General features: G+C 47.9%; 1 protein-coding gene across 1 annotated transcript in view; it reads right to left on the bottom strand.

Annotated features, from left to right (window-relative positions):
- Window positions 1-942: 942 nt before the first annotated feature.
- The window catches only part of PLCH2 (phospholipase C eta 2), a 147422-nt gene continuing 129067 nt past the window's right edge, over window positions 943-19297 (bottom strand). The window contains exons 21-22 of the mRNA XM_063145539.1: window positions 12925-13996; window positions 943-3907 (exon numbers count right to left, since the gene is read on the bottom strand). Of these exons, the coding sequence (XP_063001609.1) occupies window positions 2223-3907; window positions 12925-13996 (2757 nt within the window). The 3' untranslated portion in view covers window positions 943-2222. The remainder of the gene's footprint in view (window positions 3908-12924; window positions 13997-19297) is intronic.

Consider the following 19297-nt stretch of genomic DNA (forward strand, 5'->3'; position numbering starts at 1 on the left):
ATTGGCTGCTGCTGCTGCTGCTGTTGGGCACCCATTGGGAAAACCGCATCTCCCATGGGTCACCGGGCTCTGTCACTAGAGAGGAGGCAGAGAATGGGGGTCTTCTCATTGCTTCCACCACCAGTCGGATCTCTTTTTACAAAGAAAGGGAAGAGGGGAATCAATTTGGCTGGTGGGGAGAAGGGTTGGCTATTTCCCCCACCCCAAAAAAACCCTCCTCAGATTGGCTTGGGGAAGGGAACCTGATTTTTCCTGGGGGGTTTCCCCCCCCCAGGAAAAACTGGGTCATGAACAAATCAATCTGAGGGGACTGCCAAGGAAGTGGCCTGCACTGTTTCTAGACTGCCCACACTTCTCTCCGCCGTTTCAAGCGGTGCTTATGGCTAAGTCTGCCCTAAGTCTTAAAGAGGGATAAAATGGCCACTCGTCATTTGTACCTAGGGATTTATTTTAATGCTTACAAACTGGAATATTGCTCATTGCCTAGCTTAGGCAGTTTATGAGAGAAATCTAGCCAAACCCACAAGGAGGCAGGGGTTCTTGTGTAGCAGCAAACATTGTGGTGTTGGGATAGAGATCTGAGCAGAAAACACCTTGAGTCTTTGGATTAAATAAATATCCACAAGAGGTGGGGGAGAGTTTTTTATATATATATGGGTGTAAATGCCAGAGCTTTATCCTAGGGATCTCTGGGAATTGTTACTCCATTATGGGGTGAACCTCACAGTAACATCACTGTTTAGAAATTCGTAGGATTCTCTGAGATGACGGAAACCATGACAGTCGGACCTCTGGATACAATAAGCTCCATCCGATGAGCGTTTTATTGCACGTTCGTTACTGGGCACTCACGGAGTTTGCTCAGGTCCCTCACATGACGTCATCTGCCTCCCACCCCTTCTGGCCCGCGACAAAAAAAAACCTTCTTTAAGTCTGATTTTTTTAAAACTCGGAATTGCTGCTCTCTCCTGCTGTGTGCAGGAGAAGCAGCGCCATTAGAACAGTGGACTCAATGGGCCTCGTGCTCATTGTATACTTCCTCTTTTGAAAGAGGAAGTAACTGAGGAACAAAAACACGGGCGGAGAAGCGAAGGTAGGGAGCGTGTTAACCCCCGGTGTGATGGAGCTTAATATTACAGCAGAAACTTGTTTTGCCTGCTCTGTGAAAAATTTAGCCCCCGAACTGGGGTGACTTCTGATGTCCACGCGCACTGTTCTGGAATACACTGGCAAGTCTGTTGGCAAACAAGGGTGTCATTGTGGAATAGGAGAGGCTGGGCGGGTTGTGATCAAGGCCAAAGAAAGGACTGCCAAAACAAAACTGAAGTCCAGACTAAATGCAACGGCAACAGACTCGCATATTAAGTTGACGCGGGGCTCTGAATTTTCAAGCAAAGAGGAGGGGGTGGCTCCAGGTGAGGAGACCTGCCTGCTCCGTACTAACCCAAAGTCCGTCCCCCACCCCACCTCACCCATTTCTCCTTGGCCAAGTTTCAACAGAAATCAGCTCAGAAAAGCACTTGTGGGTGAGGCTATGCGGAGATGGACAGATTTCATTAAATGCTTTTGTAGTGGTTCAAAGCCCTGAAAACCCTGACGAGACAAAACGGTCGGGATTACAGTGGGATAAACAAAATGTCTGTGCTCATGGCCAACGGCAACGACTCCTGGATCGTACCACTCCCAGCTTTCCTAGAAACGAGGGTTTGCCCCTCCTCAAACAAGCCTCGGGACTTTCCCACCATCCAAATGCTGCGTTGCCTTCCAGAACTGAAGCCGCTTCAGTGAGAAAGTCAAGGCAGCTCCGGAGGGCAGCTCCGCCTGAGTCATCTGTTGGGGACTCACCAGGATTGTAGTCCAAGAAAACGAGGCCACAAAGAGGAAGCTAGAATGGTCGTGCAGCTCCTTGGCCATGCTTGGAACATGGAGGGTGGGGGAATCTTCTCAGGATCTGTTCCCTCCCCCAGGAAAATTCTGCTTGCCCATTTCCCCCTATTGCATGCTACAGGTTGCATTATTATTAGGATTAATAGTATTTCACACACATACATTGTCCTTTAGAGGTTGGGAAGAGGAGGAGGAGGAGGAAGCACTAGCCTTGAACAAGGGTATTCTGCATCATGTGCGTTTTTCTTTCTTTTCTTAAAAAAAGTGTGGTTTTGTTTTGTTGGTTTTGCTCCGACAGGAATGTAAACATCAATCTTGTTCAGCCCTTCCCAGCGTTAGAGTTTGAATAGAAAGACGACTTCGGCGTCACGGTTCAAGTCAGTTGGGTTCTTGAGTTGGGATGTAAACAGACTGGGGGAGGCCGTGTCCATGCAGGCCCCTCCAGGCAAGCAGCAAGCCCCTTCGGGGTTCCCCCTCTCCTCGATGGGACTCCCCTTGCTCAGAGCCAAGCTCTTCAGCCGCTGCCGCTCCTGGGCCTGCTTGGCCCGGTTGGCAATGTACCTCACCCTGCTCTGGCTCCTGGACGAAGAGCGCCGGAGGAGGCCCACCCCTTCCTCTTCCTCCTCAGACTCGTTTGGCTCGAGGCTGGTGGGGGAAGTGATGTCGCCCTCCTGCTGGAAAGTGGTCAGCTTCTTCAGGCGCTCCGCTAGGGCATCCAGGGGCTTAGCGGAGGGTCTGGAGGTTGTGCAGCGGCGCTGCTCCCGCATGGAGCGGGTGATGAAGCTCCGGCTGATGCTGCGGTACTTGCTCTCAAAGGTGCACGCGATGTCATCCGAGGTCAGGTCGCCAAGGCTTTTCGACTTGGCCGGGCTGGATTCGGCATACTCCTGGTCTTTGGATTTCAGGCAAGACTGCTTGAGGCTTTCCATATACAACCGACTCCAGGTGTGTCTTCTGGGCACGGACGATAACCCTAACTCAAGGCCTCTGGCGAGTGGTCTCGGGCACAGCTCGTCCTCTGCAGCTTGACTGGCCCTCAAGTTGGGGTTGGATTTGCTCTTGGTCACCATGGGCGTTTCACGCCTAGAGGCGGCATTTGCAGACCACGGGCGCACACCTCTTCTCTCAGGGAGGACATCAACATTCTCATGCCGGGCCCCGAGGTCTGGGAGGCTTTTCCGAGCAAGGTTGGGCATGGAGAGATCGATGACTGTGTCATTGGAGGACATGCTAGAAGAGGAAGACATGCTGTCCCTGTGACTGTTGGAGTCCAGCTTGCTCCAGATTCGGTCATTGAAGGTGGCATCTGAGTATACTTCGGCTGCTGGGGAGGAGCCACCGGGATGCCTCATTATGACGGAACAGTCGCAAAGTTTGTACCCTTCACTCTTGGACCTCCTCGCTATCACGTGGAACGTGGGGACTGTGGCAGCTTGACTTACTTGGGAAGATTCTTGAGGTGAAGTTGGTGGGGTGTTACTTTTCACTTCGCTTTGGTGTGGCTGCCCAGCTGCGGCGCTGTCCTCCTTCTCGGTTCTCTCAACATTCATCATTTCTTGAACCACCCCATCTCTTTGCTTCTGGAAAGTTCTGGTAGAACGGAGCCAATGGTTGGCCAATGCTACATTGTCCTGAGTTTGTGAACCAGTCCGATCTGTGACGGCAGGGGCCCTATCCTGCCTGTCTTCTTCTTCTTCGCTGCTTTTCCGAACATCTTCCCATCCCAGGACACTTGTAATGGTTGGGCTGGGAGCAAGGAACATTTTCTCCTCTGTAACTGCTCCTGCCTGCTGCAGAAGAGGAAGTCTCTCAAGATGATCTGACAGGTCACCTCCATCAGAACCAGCTTCATGGTCATAGTTAGGCACAGGTCCTTCTTTGGGATCACTGGCAGGGGTGGTGGGCAGAGGAAAGCAAGAGCTGGTGGGCTGGTTCTCGTTGGCAACAAAGGGTTCTTCATTGATGGTCTCCAGGCTGCATAATGAAGGGATTGACCTCTGCATTGAGAATTGGCGGACATCTGGGGGAGAAGAAAAAACATGAATGAGGACCAGGTTGATCAGCAGCTGATGAGTGAATTCTTCTATAGTGACAACTCTTACACATCAAGTTCCTACTATGTCAAAACACGTTGCTCCCACCAATATCCCCAGATTATAGATTCAAAAGAGATGGTTGTTGAAAACATCAGGCCAGTTTGGATTATACTTGCCCCCCCCATAACCATTTGAATGTGTGGAAAGGGGGAAAGCGGGCACAGCTCCTCCCCATCCGCCTTGGCACCTGGACACAAAGGGTCAGCTCATCTTGCCTGATCATGTCACTCACGTGTGAGGAGATACAAACGACATGGGACCACATGCTTGATTTTTCCATACTTAATCAAGCGGATCAACCATGCACAGAGATGGAAACTGGATGATTTGCCCTGAGTGTACAAATATATTGATGAGTTAGAAGAGGGGTGAGAAAAGGGCAAATGACGTGATCCAAGGGTCTGGAGGAACTCCTAGGAAAAGTTGCTATGGCAAGGCTGGAGTGCCAGGCGGGCAGGGAGTAGTTGTGCACACTCACCCCTCCATGCATTGGAGAGAGGGAGTGTGCACAACTCCGCCCCTTCCAAACCAAACTGGCCCATCCTCTTGAAATATGAGGCCTCCGTGAAGAAGTGCAGCCCTTGAATATTTTCTTGCCACGCACGAGTTTAGAACTGCCTGATCATTACGACAGGTGGGTGATGAGCAGGGGGTTGGACGAGATGGCCTTGTAGGCCCCTTCCAACTCTGCTATTCTATGATTCTATGATTCTATGATGTGTCAAGGGAGAGATGGTATCGTACAGAGACTGCTGGGACAGTCGCAAAGCACCTGGGGATGGTCTGCACACAGACACGCACTGCCCCCTTCCATGGAGTCCCTGCATGCATAAGCCAGGTCACTGTCCTACCTCTTTGGAATGGGACAAAGGTGGCCTGCCAGATGTTGTTGGACTGCACCATCTGTCACCACTGGCTATGTTGGTGACATCTGTAAGGAGCTGAAACCCACCAACCTCTGGAGGTCCACAAGCTAACCACCCCTGTCCTACACTGTCCTCAGGTTTAGCAGAAAGGTTGTCTTCCTTGTCTCATGCGTGAGGATGGAAACGACTCAACTGGGAGAGCACAAAAGGGACACATCGGATGAGGCCAAACCTGCTCCCCTGCTCCTAGAGAGTCCAGTGCCTGGAGTGAGGATACCCTCTGCCACCTCTCTGCTGTGCCTTTCGATTACAATCCCCTCTGCTTTGTCCCATAGAATTAAACGGGAGCAACTGAGAACTGAGTCAGCTCCCATGTGCATGGTCCCTCTCGGGATGTAGCTGCTTAGTGTGAAGTTACCACCCCAACTCAAAAAGGATATTGAAGAGTTGGAAGAAGGGGCAGATAAAAAGATCAGGGGGTTGGAGGAACTCCTGTATGAGGAAAGCTTGCAATTTCTGGGACTGTTTAGCTTAGGAAAAAAGATGAGTATGGGGAGACATGAGAGATGCATGTAGAGAAAGTGGATAGGGATGCTGGACGAGATGGTCCCTTGGTCTGATCCAGCATGGCTCTTCTCGTGTTCTTATGTTGAATTGGTTAGTTGGTATGCAGATAATGATGTAACCAAAGCATCCATTCTGACAATGGGCACAGATGCTGTGGTTTTGTGTGAACGGCATCTCCAAGCCACAGTCGGTCAGCCGAGAACCAAAATGGAAAGATCTTTGCTTAATCTACTGAAAGCACCATTAATGGAGTGATGTTAAGTAGGGACGGGCAATCTGCCCAGGCCTCCACTCGTAATGGGCTTGACTCAGATGAGTTAATTGGGTTTGATCCAACATTGGGCCTTGACTAGCTCATTTAAGTTTACAACGACTGGGATTATTTAGCTAGGAAAGAAGGAGGCTGAGGGGAGACATGATAGAGGTGTACAAAATGATGCACGGTGTAAAGACTGTGGCTAGGGAGGCATTTTCCTCCCTCTCTCAACATACTAGAACCCAGCAGGATCATCCCATGAAGAATGAACAATGGGAGATTGAGGACACACTATGGAAGATGCAATGATGGCGACCAATTTGGATGACTTTAAAAGGGGATTGGACAAATTTCTGGACAATGGCTACAAGTCCTGATGGCTGTGGCTACCTTCATTATCAGAGACAATAAGCCTATGTACACTAGTTGCTGGGGAACATGGGCAGGAGGGTGCTGCCCTTTGTGGATTTCCATGGCCACTGTGTGAAAAGAGTGCTGAACTAGATGGACCCTTGTCTGATCTAGCAGGGCACATCTTATTCATTCATTTATTTATTTCATTTTTATACCGCCCAATAGCCAAAGCTCTCTGGGCGGTTCACAAAAATTAAAACCATGAAAACCATAATAAAATAAACCATCTAAAAACACAATTACAAAATACAATATAAAATGCATGTTCTTATCAGCCCACTACAGAACTCCTGGCTGTCTGCCCGCGCTGTTCAAATTGCCATAGGGGAGGGGAGTTGGTGAGGCCTCAGGGAAGCATAACTCTGAAGGCATCACGTGCTCCATAACAGGATGGGCATCTCATGAGTGACGCCTCCTAATGTGTCACCCCTCCCATCACAACAGGAGTTTCCTTTCACCAGTTTCTATCACACTCTAGGCCAGGTATACGCAACGCAACGCAGCGCTCCCCGGACGTCTGGGACGGCAGCTCTCATTCGGGTGGCCATTTATGAATTGCCAAAAGAAAAAAGACAAAGAAAAAAGGAGGCCACGTGTCACCAAAACCAGAGTGCCGATTTGCATGAAATGTGCACGTGCTAAGTTATATGCATACATGCAAATGTAGACATTCTTATTATGATTTCAATCGTAATTATGTAAATGCCACCATGATGGGGGAGGCAGTAACCACAAGTGGCCCTGTCTTCAGTTTGCTGTTCAGTTCGCTGCCCAGGTGATCACTGTGGACGAACAACGGATCCCTGGGTTCTTTCTCTTTAAAAAAGAGAAAGTTTTATCCCTGGTAACTTCCAAATTAGATTACTGCAATGCCCTCTACATGGGGCTGCCTTTGAAGACGGTCCGGAAGCTGCAGCTTGTGCAAAATGCGGCGGCCAGATTGATAGCTGGAACAGGGAGGTTTGAGCATGTAACACCGATTCTGGCCCGCTTGCATTGGCTGCCTATATGTTTCCGAGCCCAATTCAAGGTGCTGGTCTTAACCTATAAAGCCCTACATGGCTTGGGACCACAATACCTGATGGAACGCCTCTCCCGACATGAACCTACCCGTACACTGCGCTCAACATCTAAGGTCCTCCTCCGAGTGCCTACTCCGAGGGAAGCTCGGAGGATGGCAACAAGGGAGAGGGCCTTTTCAGTGGTGGCCCCCCGACTGTGGAATGATCTCCCCAATGAGGCTCGCCTGGCGCCAACATTGTTATCTTTTCGGCGCCAGGTCAAGACTTTTCTCTTCTCCCAGGCATTTTTAACAGCTTTTTAACAGCATTTAACAACGTTAAGTTTGTTTTTAATGGACCCCACAATTGTTGTTTTTAAATGGATACTGTTTTTATACTGTTTTTATGTGTGTGTGTGTGTGTGTTTTTAAATTGTATACTTTTAATGTTTACTATTTTTAAATGTTGTAAACCGCCCAGAGAGCTTCGGCTGTGGGGCGGTATATAAATGTAATTAAATAAATAAATAAATAAATAAATAAATAAATAAATTAAAGAGGGACATTCAAAGCCCTAAATGGCTTGGGGCCAGGCTCTCTGAAGGATTGGCTCCTGCCATATGTACCTGTTCAGACCCTAAGGTCATCTTCAGCGTTCCTTCCCTGGGAGCCCCTGCCAAAGGGAAGGAGGTGAGTGGCGACCAGGAGGAGGGCCTTTTCTGCTGTGGCACCCCGGTTACGGAATGAGATTCCCAGAGAGGCTTGCCTGTGCTTTTTTCAGTAGCTAGGTGAAGACCTTTTTTATTTTCCCAAGCATTTTAGTCTTTTAGCCCTGTTATTGTATTTCAAATCTCTGCATTCCTGTTAGCGTTTATTTTGCTTTGCACTTTTATACTGCGGTTTTAAAGTTTTACATTTTATGTTGGGAAACCGCCCAGAAAGCTTTGGCTATTGAGTGGCATAGGAATGAAATAAATAAGTGAGCTCCCGGTTTTTACTTCTGTGTACGTGGGGTCCTGCTCATTGGTTCATTAAAAAAGAAACCCCCCCAAAAAGAATCTTGGGGCAATCATTCAACACGTGAATGAACTGGACGCTGCAGCAATACTTTGCATCCACTGTGCCCTGCACAAATTCGGACATTATTTTTTAAAAATGCAACAAATGAATTGTTTCCATTTCAGAAGCAAGACCAGCAAATTTGGAACTACAAAATCTAGGATTATAAATTCCGGTGAGGAGAATTCCCACAGCATTAATTTACAAGTGCAAGTCAAGGGTTAGTATTTTGCTGAAAACTCAGATAAATGGAACACACACACACTCACACGCACACGCATGCTGCCACAAAATAAGGACGTTAGCAGTGACTTTATGAGCTGTTAATGCCCATTAGTACATGTCTTTTTCAGACAGGGGGCGGAGATATGCATTTCTTATGCAGTATAACCTAGGATATACAAAGTTGAGTAAGGTAGGGTGACCATATGAAAAGGAGGACAGGGCTCCTGTGTGTTTAACAGTTGTATAGAAAAGAGAATTTCAGCAGGTGTCATTTGTATGTAGGGCTGTGCACCACCTCGGATCCGAACCCTGAATTCGAAGCAGATCGGGGTGATTCGGACCCTTCTGAACCGGATCCGAGGTAGTTTGGGTGAAGCGGCTCGAAGCTGAAGCCAATTGGCTCTGAAGCTCCAGGCCACCTCGGTGTTTCGGTGCCGGCCAACTCCCTCACCAGTCTCCTTACCTGCTGCCTCCATTGTCACCACCATCTTGGTTCTGCTGGCTTCCACTGCCGCCGATGCATAAGACGGGAAGTAGGCCACGTGGCCTACTTCCGGTCTTATGCGTCAGCAGCAGTGGAAGCCGCCGAACGTAAGGGCGGCGGCAGCGGGCAGCGGAGGTAGGTAAGTGGGGCTTACCTGCTGCCTCTGCCATCTGCCAACACCGCTGTCCTTGTGTCCGGTGGCTTCCACTGCTGCCGAAGCCCGGAAGTAGGCCACGTGGCCTACTTCTGGGCTTATGCATCACCAGCAGTGGAAGCTGCTGGACGCAAGGATGGCGGTGGCAGGTGGCAGCAGCACCAGGTAAGTGGGGAAGGGGAGACTTTTCTGGGTGCCGGCTTTGCAGCCAGCACCCAGAAAAGTCTGAGTCACCTTTGGCCCGAATTTTGACTTGGCTTCGGTGCTGAAGCGGGTTGGGCACACCCGAGGCAGCCCCGAGGTGGATCAGGGCTGCTTTGGGGGCTCCGTATTGGCCTCAGACGCGGATTGAGGGGTGGCTGCACAGCCCTATTTGTATGCATGCAGTACCTGGGCCGGATCTACACTAGTTTTATAACGTTGCTAGTGTCCCTTTCTAACGTGGTTCTCTGTATCACAGGACACACTAGCGTGACTTACGTTTCGCTGCAACGGAACTTCAGGGCACATTGTTCCATCCTTCCGTTGTTCTCCCTCTTCTGTGAGAGTTGCTGGGTTTGCTCTGCCCACTGCCTGCCTCATTCCTAGCTGGAAGGGCAATAGTCTTAAGCACACACAAACCCCCTCCCAAAACATCTTAATACAAGTCCCAGGGAATTGCCTGAGTGCATAGGAGGCAGCCACTTTGCTGAAGCTAAGCAGGGCTGGGTCTGGTCAGAGCTTGGATGAGAGACCAAATTGAAAAGTTTTAGCAGCAGCCCCATTTAAGCCCCGCTGGTCATGAGTTTTGGACTTTGGACCCTTGTTAACTTTCCTGCAGGGAGCTACAGCGATCCTTCGAGCGCTCCTCAGCTCCTTTGCAAAGAGGGGGGAAATGTTAAAAAAAAAAAGTCATAAAAATCAACCGATGACCCAATTTGATTCAAATTTGGTATTTGAATTACTGTGCCAATTTTGGTGTCTTTATTTATAAAGCTTACGCAGATGTAAGCATTTGTTTAAAATCCTTCTCCTGCGCCCACAGCAGTGGCTGGTGCGAATCTTTTGCAAGTGGAGCACAATTAAGGCTGGATGCATGGGGCTACTTCACAATCAAAGCAGATTCTAAGGTGGAAAACTTCTGAGTCCTTTGCATGCAATTGTCAGTGATTGCACAGTATAACGCTGGTGCGATTGATCTGCTGTAGCAGATAAGATAGCAAACGGGGCGAAGGAAGGAGAACAGGAAGTGGGCGGAGCAAACCCAGCAGCTCTGAGAAAGGGAGAGGAGAATTCCCGGTAGAACGAGGCACACGAATCTGTAGCCACGCTGGAACTAAGAAGTAGAACCTGTAAGTACGACTCATTTGCAACGTTGGAGACCCAGGGTCGCGTGACGCTATGCGTCACAGTAACCCATTCAAAACGTTAGAATAACACCAGTGTAGATTCCCACCCGGTGAAATCCCTTCTTCATCACAGCAGTTAGAGCTGCAGGAGCCCTGTCCTGCTTTTCATATGGTCACCCTAGGTAAGGGCCTGGAGGGGGGGAACTGCCACCTCGCCCGAGAACCCCTGAGCGAAGCAGAAACATGCATGGGATGTATCAGGTGTTCATGCAAAGACTGGAAAGAGAAACCACTGAGAATCATTTGAGGTGTCAGACAGAAATGAGGCGAAACCAGGCAACATACAGCACTTTAACCAGCGATGCTCAAGAGTTACCTGTAACTTGCTCATCCTTTCAGTTCTTAACTACAGAGACAAGAGAGTGCATGTGGAATAGGACAGAACAGAGGAAAAAAAACAGTTAATCCAAGGAAGGCCAGAACAGAAAAGGAATAAGTTAGTAGGGAGAAGCAGGGGCAAGAAGAAAGAGGCCAATGGAAAAGTGATCTGTAGGGTTCTGAGATTTGTTTTTGACCGACCAGGGGTGTCCCTGGAAAACTGCAATCCAATATCCGAGGCAGTAAGCCTGTGCCCACCAGCTGCTGAGGCAGGCGGGAGGGTGCTGTTGCACCCATGTCCTGCTTGTGGGTCCCTGGTCGACAGCTGCTTGGCCACCGGGTGAACAGAGTGCTGGACTAGATGGACCCTTGGTCTGATCCAGCATCAGGGCTCTTCTGATGTTCTTACGTTACAAACAAAAAGCCCATTGTTCCAGGCATAAGGACAAGAAATAAAATGGTTTCAAGATGCAAGGAAGAGAGGTTTAATGGGAGCCAGTGTGGTGTAGTGGTAATAGTGTCGGACTGGGAGTCGGGAGATTTGATTTCTAGTTCCCAGTCACAGACTCTCAGCCCAACCTGCCTCACAGGGTTGTTGTTGTGAGAATAAAATGGACAGGAAGAGGATTATGTATGCCACCTTGGGCTCTTTAACGAGGAAAAACGCGGGTTATAAATACAATAAATAATGCTACGCCTGTCTTTGGGGTTTGGTATATAAGGCTGTGAGCTTTGCACAAGTGCTTCCTAAATGTGAAGCTCCAACTGGCATATAGGGTTAGCTTTGATATGGGGTCTGGCCATTTGGGGCTATAAAGAAGGATTGGTTTTGTAATAAAATGCACCTTCTGGCATCCAATTAAGTGTCACAAAGCACAGAGCAGACACTACAAATACAGACGTTGGCCACCCTGATTTACAGTGCTGTCCTGATGCATGTTTACTCAGACGTAGGTCCCACTGAGCTTACTGGGACTTACTCACAGGTAAATGCGGTATAGCACCGGAGGCAAAGGCTGAACACTTACCTGGGAGGAAACTCTATTGAATACAGTGGGGCTTACTTCTGAGAAGGCATGGATAGAATTGCACTGCATGTCTATTTGAGAGGCACCAGTCCAAAGAGTAACGCTGTGTAACAATACCTTATGGCATAAAGCCAACCTGTTAAGATAGAACAGCTTAAAAATATTCATAGGGCTGAGCTGAAAGGGGCTGAAAGGTTTTCATGACACCTTTTGGCAGCTGTAAAAAAGTCCTCCCTTTTAAAGACTTTTCCTGGACATCAGGAAAAACTTCCTGACAGTTAGAGCAGTACGACAATGGAATCAGTTACCTAGGGAGGTTGTGGGCTCTCCCACACTAGTGGCCTTCAAGAGGCAGCTGGACAACCATCTGTCAGGGATGCTTTAAGGTGGATTCCTGCATTGAGCAGGGGGTTGGACTCGATGGCCTTGTAGGCCCCTTCCAACTCTACTATTTTATGATTCTATGATTCTATGACTTATGCCACCAACAGAAGTGGATCCTCTTATTTTATTTTATTTTTGCTTTGAGAAGAGGATTGCTATGGGGGTGCAATATGTAAAATCCTATAAAAATGTCTGATAGAAACAAAATTAAATTAAATTAAATAAAACCCAAGATTAACCCTGTTCAAAAGTCTCGCCTAAACCCAACCAAAGACGAACCTCTTATAGGGCTTTGGAACGATGTCTGAATGCCCACGCCCAATATTTATATGCCAAATATTTAAATATTTGAAAAAAAAATCCCTTCCCCTACTGTAATGTCTGCATGATTCGCTGGTTGGATTAAAAACAAATCTTAGAATCATACTTACACTGTACATGATTAAAACACAGAGAGAGAAGGAGAGAGGGAGAGAGCGATAAAGCGATACAAACCACAGAAATCTACAGAAGGATTTGCTACTAAAAATGGTTTGGCACACAGCAGGAACAAATACTCATCTAAGACTGGACACATCTAGAACGGACAAAGCGCCAGACAGAAGCACATTAATGAATAAACGCTTCTGCGTGTGTTTTGCCCCTCTCCCACCCCCAGCAGAAAGCTAAAATGGCAAAAAAATTAAAAGCTAAATAACAACAAATATATATATATATATATGCAGGTACTTCTAGGGGGAAACTAAAACAACAAGATGATCCACAGCAAATGGTTGGGTGAAGAAGATCTGGCCTTACCAGTAAAGAATATAGGAGATTTACTCCGAATTTCCTCCAGTTTTTCAGCAAATAAGGCATTCATTTCCCTCTGCAGGGTGCCCGCCTGTTTCCTGGAGCTCTCGGACCAACGTTTGGGGAATTCGGGGCTTCTGAGGCTCTCCAAGCTACTGGAGCTGGAGGATATGGAGCCACTGCTGGCGGTCACCAAGTGGATAGTGCTTCCGTATTTGCCACCGGGCTGGCCCTGCCATCTTGGCCGGGAATGGCCTTTGACCCCATGACATTTAGAGTCACCGGCTTTCTTTCCAGAGGTCCCAAAGGGCTGGCATGTCCTGGGAAGGCTACCGGCAGCCCCGTGGCCGCTGCAGAGGGGCAGCTCTGCCTGCGGCCTGGGCTGCTCTTGAATCCCCCAACTTTGGAGCTCTAGCCTCTCCTCATCTCCCGTCAAGCTGCTATACGGAGTGCCGTGCGGAGCGTCGTGAGAGGCGGGCCTAGCAGTGGCATGGTCGCTCCACTTGCACTCTAGGTCGGGGCTTTCCCCTGCGCCAATCATGCATTTCATGCAGTTGGTGGCCATGCCAATCCTACCCGATCCATTGATGGCGCAGCGGGCAAAGACCCCCTGCTTCTCGTTTGGCGGCTCCTGAATGCGGACCCGGTTGGACCTCCGGACGGGCTCGCTGAAGGTTGCATCCCTGGGCGCATGGCCTCGGCTGCCGTGGCCTTTGCCAAAACTTTGGGCCTTACCTTTCAGCCCCTTGCTCTGAGCCTCCCTGTTGACACCATCTCTAAGAGAAGGCGCCGGGGAAGCCCGTTCCGGCTCTTGGTCAAAACGGGGCTGGGAGAAGTCCTGGAGTTCATGGTCCGCCTCGCCGGCCCCTTCGGAGCTGTTGTGTTTGGTGTCAATTGCCATCTCGGGAAAGCCCTTCCTGGTTTTCTTCTGGGTCTTGGTGGGCGCGCTGGCCGTCCGCCGTAGAAGATGGCTGCTAAAGGAGGGTTTGTGGTGGAGCTGGCCAGCAGCATGACTGTCGAGAGAGGCCTGCTTTGGATTTCTGAGAAACAGACCTTTTAAGCCCAGAGCTTGCTTGACCTGGAAAAGAGAAGAAAGCCCCCGTGACAGAAGGTGTGTATTTCTTCCCCGGCGTGCAAAGACACAAATGTTTGTGATATGCAAGGTGTTATTAACCTCGTGGGTAGCATCACCTATCCAGGTTTGACTGGAAGACACAATTAGGAGGAAGGTATGAATGGCAGTTTTGATTCAAGATTTCAAACTGGTTTCATTTTGCTAATTTTTACCGCCCTCCCGCCCCCTGCCCCCTCACCGTTTTGTTCCAATTCACTTGGGTGCTTATTCAAGAATTATGCATGCAAGCTTATGCATGTTTACTAAGAAAACTGCCTCACTGGTTTTAAATGGGGCTTAATTCCGACTACAGTGGCTGCTGGGACATTTCATTGGGAGGGTCGGAGAATAGGGGTCTAGGCACACCTCTCACTGTTCAAAGTGGCAAGTATCATAGCGATAGCGATAGCCACAGCCAGCACCCTTTCCAGTTGCCTCTGCTTTGGCAAGTGGAGAACACCCATGCTCCTTGGAGGGTGTGGACTTAGGATAGTGGCCTTTAATTGTAACGGATTGTCGTTATATCTCACTCTCCTTTCTCTGAATAGGGACACATTTTGTAAACATAGAGTTCACTGGGGACAAATTTAGAGTTCACTGAGTATCAATCCATTTAACCCGAAATTAGAATTAAATGCCCAACAAGCTACAGAAATAAACAGGGGGAAACACCTCCGAACGAAACACCCCCTCCCCATCTGGTTTAATTCAGAAAAGCACAGGACTACAGCTGCCATTTTGGCTCCAAAGTATTTCAAAAGGATGGACGTGATCTAGCCACAATGCAGCATTTTAACAGCACAATCTTATAGGGGTCTCTTCAGAGGTAAGTCCCATTGAGTTCAGTGGGGTTTTCTCCCAGAAGGATGTGTTTAAGATTGCAGCCCAAGGGTGATCTTAACGTCCCGCAAGCAGAAGCCAAAACTAGTATAACAAAAATCCCCCCTCCCTGAAAGTTCTCTCCAGAGGACGGATGAAGGGACCTACCAAATATTGTGAGCAGCGGGAGGGGGAATCACGGAGCTCGGGAGCCCTGCCCAGTCTTGAGCACTTCTCCCACTCCACTGTAGCCCCTAAGATGTATCTCACAATGTTTGGTAGGTACCCCCAGCCGTCTAAGGGTGGTTCTTGAGGGAGGAAGACGGGACTTCAGCGGAGGGGAAAACCCATTGTGTGAGCTGTCGTCGATTCGGGCAATGTGGGATTTCACTCAATGGCTTCAATTGTATATACACTTAGCTGGCACTAAACCCCGCTAAACTCAATGGAGCTTATTTCTGAGCAGACATGCATAGATGGTATTGCGAAACGCCCACTGACAGCAAAAAGAAAGGCTGCAGCGTGTGATAAATTGAAATCAGAGTGCTTAATTTTGGCTAGATCGATCTTTCCACCTAAGTTTTCCTAGCAGCCTCTTACAATGAGTTAAGACACGTTTTCGGAGCTTAAATTTTCGCATGCACTAATTCAGTTTGAAAACACTAAAAGCGTGGGAATATCCCTCCACCCCCCATATAATGTTTCTTTTCTTTTCACAAGTATCTTTGCTCAGGGCAAAACAATACTTCGTCAAAAAGTTTCATCCGGACTAGAACTGCCAGCGACGTTTCGCCTACGGTGAAACCCAAGAGCGATGGAGGGAGGGTTCCTCCATGTTAGGCAAAATCTCTGAGGATTTTCCAGGGAAGCCTGGGGAATGGATGAATTTTGCACATCCCTCCATAGATCAACATTGGAGATTTCAAAGTGGAGAGCAAATCCCTTCCATGACTAGGAAAATAATCTCCAAACTAAGCGCATCTCATTGTAAAGTTTTGGGGCAATGGTGTGGGTCCATCAGAGAGGATGGGGGTTTGCTGGTGTTGTGGGGTGCATAGCTACCTTGGGGGGGGGAAAACACTCCAATTGTCTCTTTAAATGCACCACACAACCTTTAGGCAATTCAATCAATTGGCTGCTACCACAGCTATTTTTTTTAATGCATTGCTGTAATTGTAGATACTTATCATTGCCACACTGTAAACATGACTAGCGTCTTACTACCTGCACCACAAGTGCCCCTCGTGCAATCCATACAGTCAATTCTTGAAGACGTCCCCAACCATTCCACCCCCGCCCCCATTTAGAATTTGGTGAAATGGAGGACGGGCACAAATGATAGCTTTTCAGATACTTGACACTGATTTGAGAGAACGATTATTGCCACATAGTACAGGCATTCATTTTTCCACCCTTGTCCTGCTGTTGGCCCAATGGCCAACCAGGCACTATTGGCTTTTATGGTGTTTGAAAGACCTGCAAGGCCTTTTTGAACAGAAGAAGAAGCCAATGAGGGGTGGAGGGAGACTGATTTGCATGTAACATGGACAATGATGGCTCCATCACACTGCTTTCAAGTGTCTAAAAAAGACCCTAACCTTCTTCCCCAAATAAAATTTTCAACACTCCTCCTATAAGTCATTGCCCATACACTTGCCAATTTGTTAGCAAATGATTGTTTCATCTTTGTGGGAAAAGGATTTGAATCATAAGCTTAGGAGATTGGGGGTTTCGACACGGACAATTGTTTGGAACAGAATTGCTAGAGTACGACTGCTTGATTGGCAGGCCAGTCACGTCTGTAACTGGAGTTGGGCATGAAAAGGAGTGCTGGGTCCCACTGCAGCTTTCACCAACCTGGTTCCCCCAGATATTTTGGCCACCAGCCCCAGACAGCATGGGGCATAGAATAATAGAATTGTAGAGTCGGAAGGAGCCTACAAGGCCATCGAGTTCAACCCCCTGCTCAATGCAGGAATCCACCTTAAAGCATACCTGACAGGCAATGGTCGGGGATGATGGGAGTTGCAGTCCAAAACACCTAGAGGGCACCAGGTTGGGGAAGGCTGTCCTGTGGGCAGGCTGAATCCATCCCCTCTATTGGGGTTCAAAGGAATACTAAAACATATCTACTAAAAGCACAGTCCTATGCATGTCTATGGAAAGCCCCATTGATATCAATGGGGTTTAGTCCCAGGTAAGTGAGCATAAGATTGCAGCCTAAGCTACCGAGAGTTTCACCAAATGCATGGCAAGCTATTGCGAACTCAGGCCAAACAGAAAGTTCCCAAATTATTGACTCAAATTGGCAAGTGCATATAATGATGATCAAAATGGCAATTGGATCCCCATGTCCCAAGTGTTTGCAAAATTCATATTTGCAAAGTTCCCAAATTATTGACTCAAATTGGCAAGTGCATATAATGATGATCAAAATGGCAATTGGATCCCCATGTCCCAAGTGTTTGCAAAATTCATATTTGCAAAATTCAGGGGTGGGGGGGAGGAAATCTCTGTACACAAATACACAAATAATGGGGGGGGGGTTTTCCCCAACCCCACAAATAAATAAATAAAAGAATCCCAGTGATGGAATGGGGTGATGTGCAGGTGACGATTCCACCAGTGAAATCCATCTAGGTCACTTAATGCATCCCCGTGGGGCTAGCTATTGACGCTTGAATCAAAACAAGCGATTCAAGATCCCAAATCCAGTGCAAATTTGGTTGGAAGAAAAGAAAGTCATTTAAGAAGAAGATCCAGCATATTTGCTTCCATCAGTTTGCAAAAAAAAAAACACCCCACAGTGGATAATTTGGTTTCTCCAAACACAGATCGAAAGAAACTAGCAACAGATTTCTTATTACATCTAAAGGAGGATTTCTTCAAAGTGTAGCAATCGGGGTTAGAATGACTTCAAGCTGAAGCGAAAACCTCTTCCTCCTTCCGAAATTAGTAGATGGAGCGAGACAAGGGATTAGGGGAAGCAAATGACAAGGGGAAGTGATGACCGGGGAAAGAGCAATGGAGAAAAGAAGAAGAAAAGACATTTATCCTGGATCTGCTTCATAAATGCAGAGCACTCTGGTTGTTCAATGGCCCGGCAAACGTTCCAGGAAATGTTGCAATCCATGTTATGAGTGGAAGAATTTTTTGCCAGGAGAAAAATAATAATAATAATAATAATAGTTAAATAAGGAAAAGACACCAAATGTTAATGATGTTATTGGTTAGAGAAGCATGCAAGCGTGTCGCTAGGCGCGCACTACACCTTCCTGTGTCAGGAGGAGGGAGGGGGGTACCTTCAAGGCGTCTAAATTTGCTCTGCTTCTAAAAGGAGACTTTTTTTGACACAGAGAAGTCCACTGAAATCACAAACAGACAGAAGTAAAAGGCAGAAAGTGAGACATGGAACAACGAGCCGAGGAGACTCTGCAAGAGATATAGGCAACATCTGGGCAAAAGGGGGCAGGAAAGAAACCACATATGAGAAATCCGACGAATAACACGAATAAACTACAAGAAGAGAGACAGACCAATGGGAAGGGTCAGCAGGAGGCAGCACAGTTTGGAAAGACTTTATTGCTCTGAAAGCAAACGAGCAGGATTGCGTGTTAAATTCTGCCATGATTCCCCCAGCGGGCAGAACGTTTGGCTTTCTGAGGATCACAACTTTGGCTTTTGTATGTGTGTGTGCGTGCATGCGTGCGTGCGTGCGTGCGTGCGTGTGTGTTATAGCACATTCTAACCCTTATTGCAGAGGAGGTGACCTGAGAATTTGCGGCCAATGCATGGTTGCATCTCAGAAGATCAAGGAATGGTTGAAGGTGATTACTTGGGCCCTTCCATTATGACCAACAGAAGCAGAGCGGGGCAGAGAGAGAGAAAGAGAGAGAGAGAGGAGGGGGGCAGCATATATTATGCAAAGTAAGAGACATTGTGCAATCTGGTTTGATGTACATAATTTATACAGAGTGCAGAATGCCATGGTTACTAGTCACAGGCTGGTACTAATGAAACTGAGTTTCACGAGCGACACACAGAACTTAGTGCTGATAGCCTCAGCACACAATAGCATCACGATTTTTGGCTTGGAAATGGTCCAGTACTTAAACACAGGGAGCAATCAGGACGAAGAGCGGGTGTCTAGGAGAATGTGCCCCACAGCCTGCAAAGCTCAGCTTTGTGGGTGAAGGACCTCAGACACCTAGAGCTCTGTAAAAGCCTCAGCCTAGGAATGGATTCTCATTATGCTCTAAGACAGGGGTCCCCAATGCAGCACCCACAGGTGTCACAGCACCCACTGGCACCCACAAAGAGGTCCCCAATGTGGCGCCTTAAAACTTTTAATATTCTTTAAATCTGTTTTTAATAATAATAATAATAATAATAATAATAATAATAATAATACATACATACATACATACATGGGTTTGTATATATCCA

This window comes from Elgaria multicarinata, chromosome 20 (assembly GCF_023053635.1).
Source record: "Elgaria multicarinata webbii isolate HBS135686 ecotype San Diego chromosome 20, rElgMul1.1.pri, whole genome shotgun sequence".
In the NCBI taxonomy this organism is placed as follows: Eukaryota; Metazoa; Chordata; class Lepidosauria; order Squamata; family Anguidae; genus Elgaria; species Elgaria multicarinata.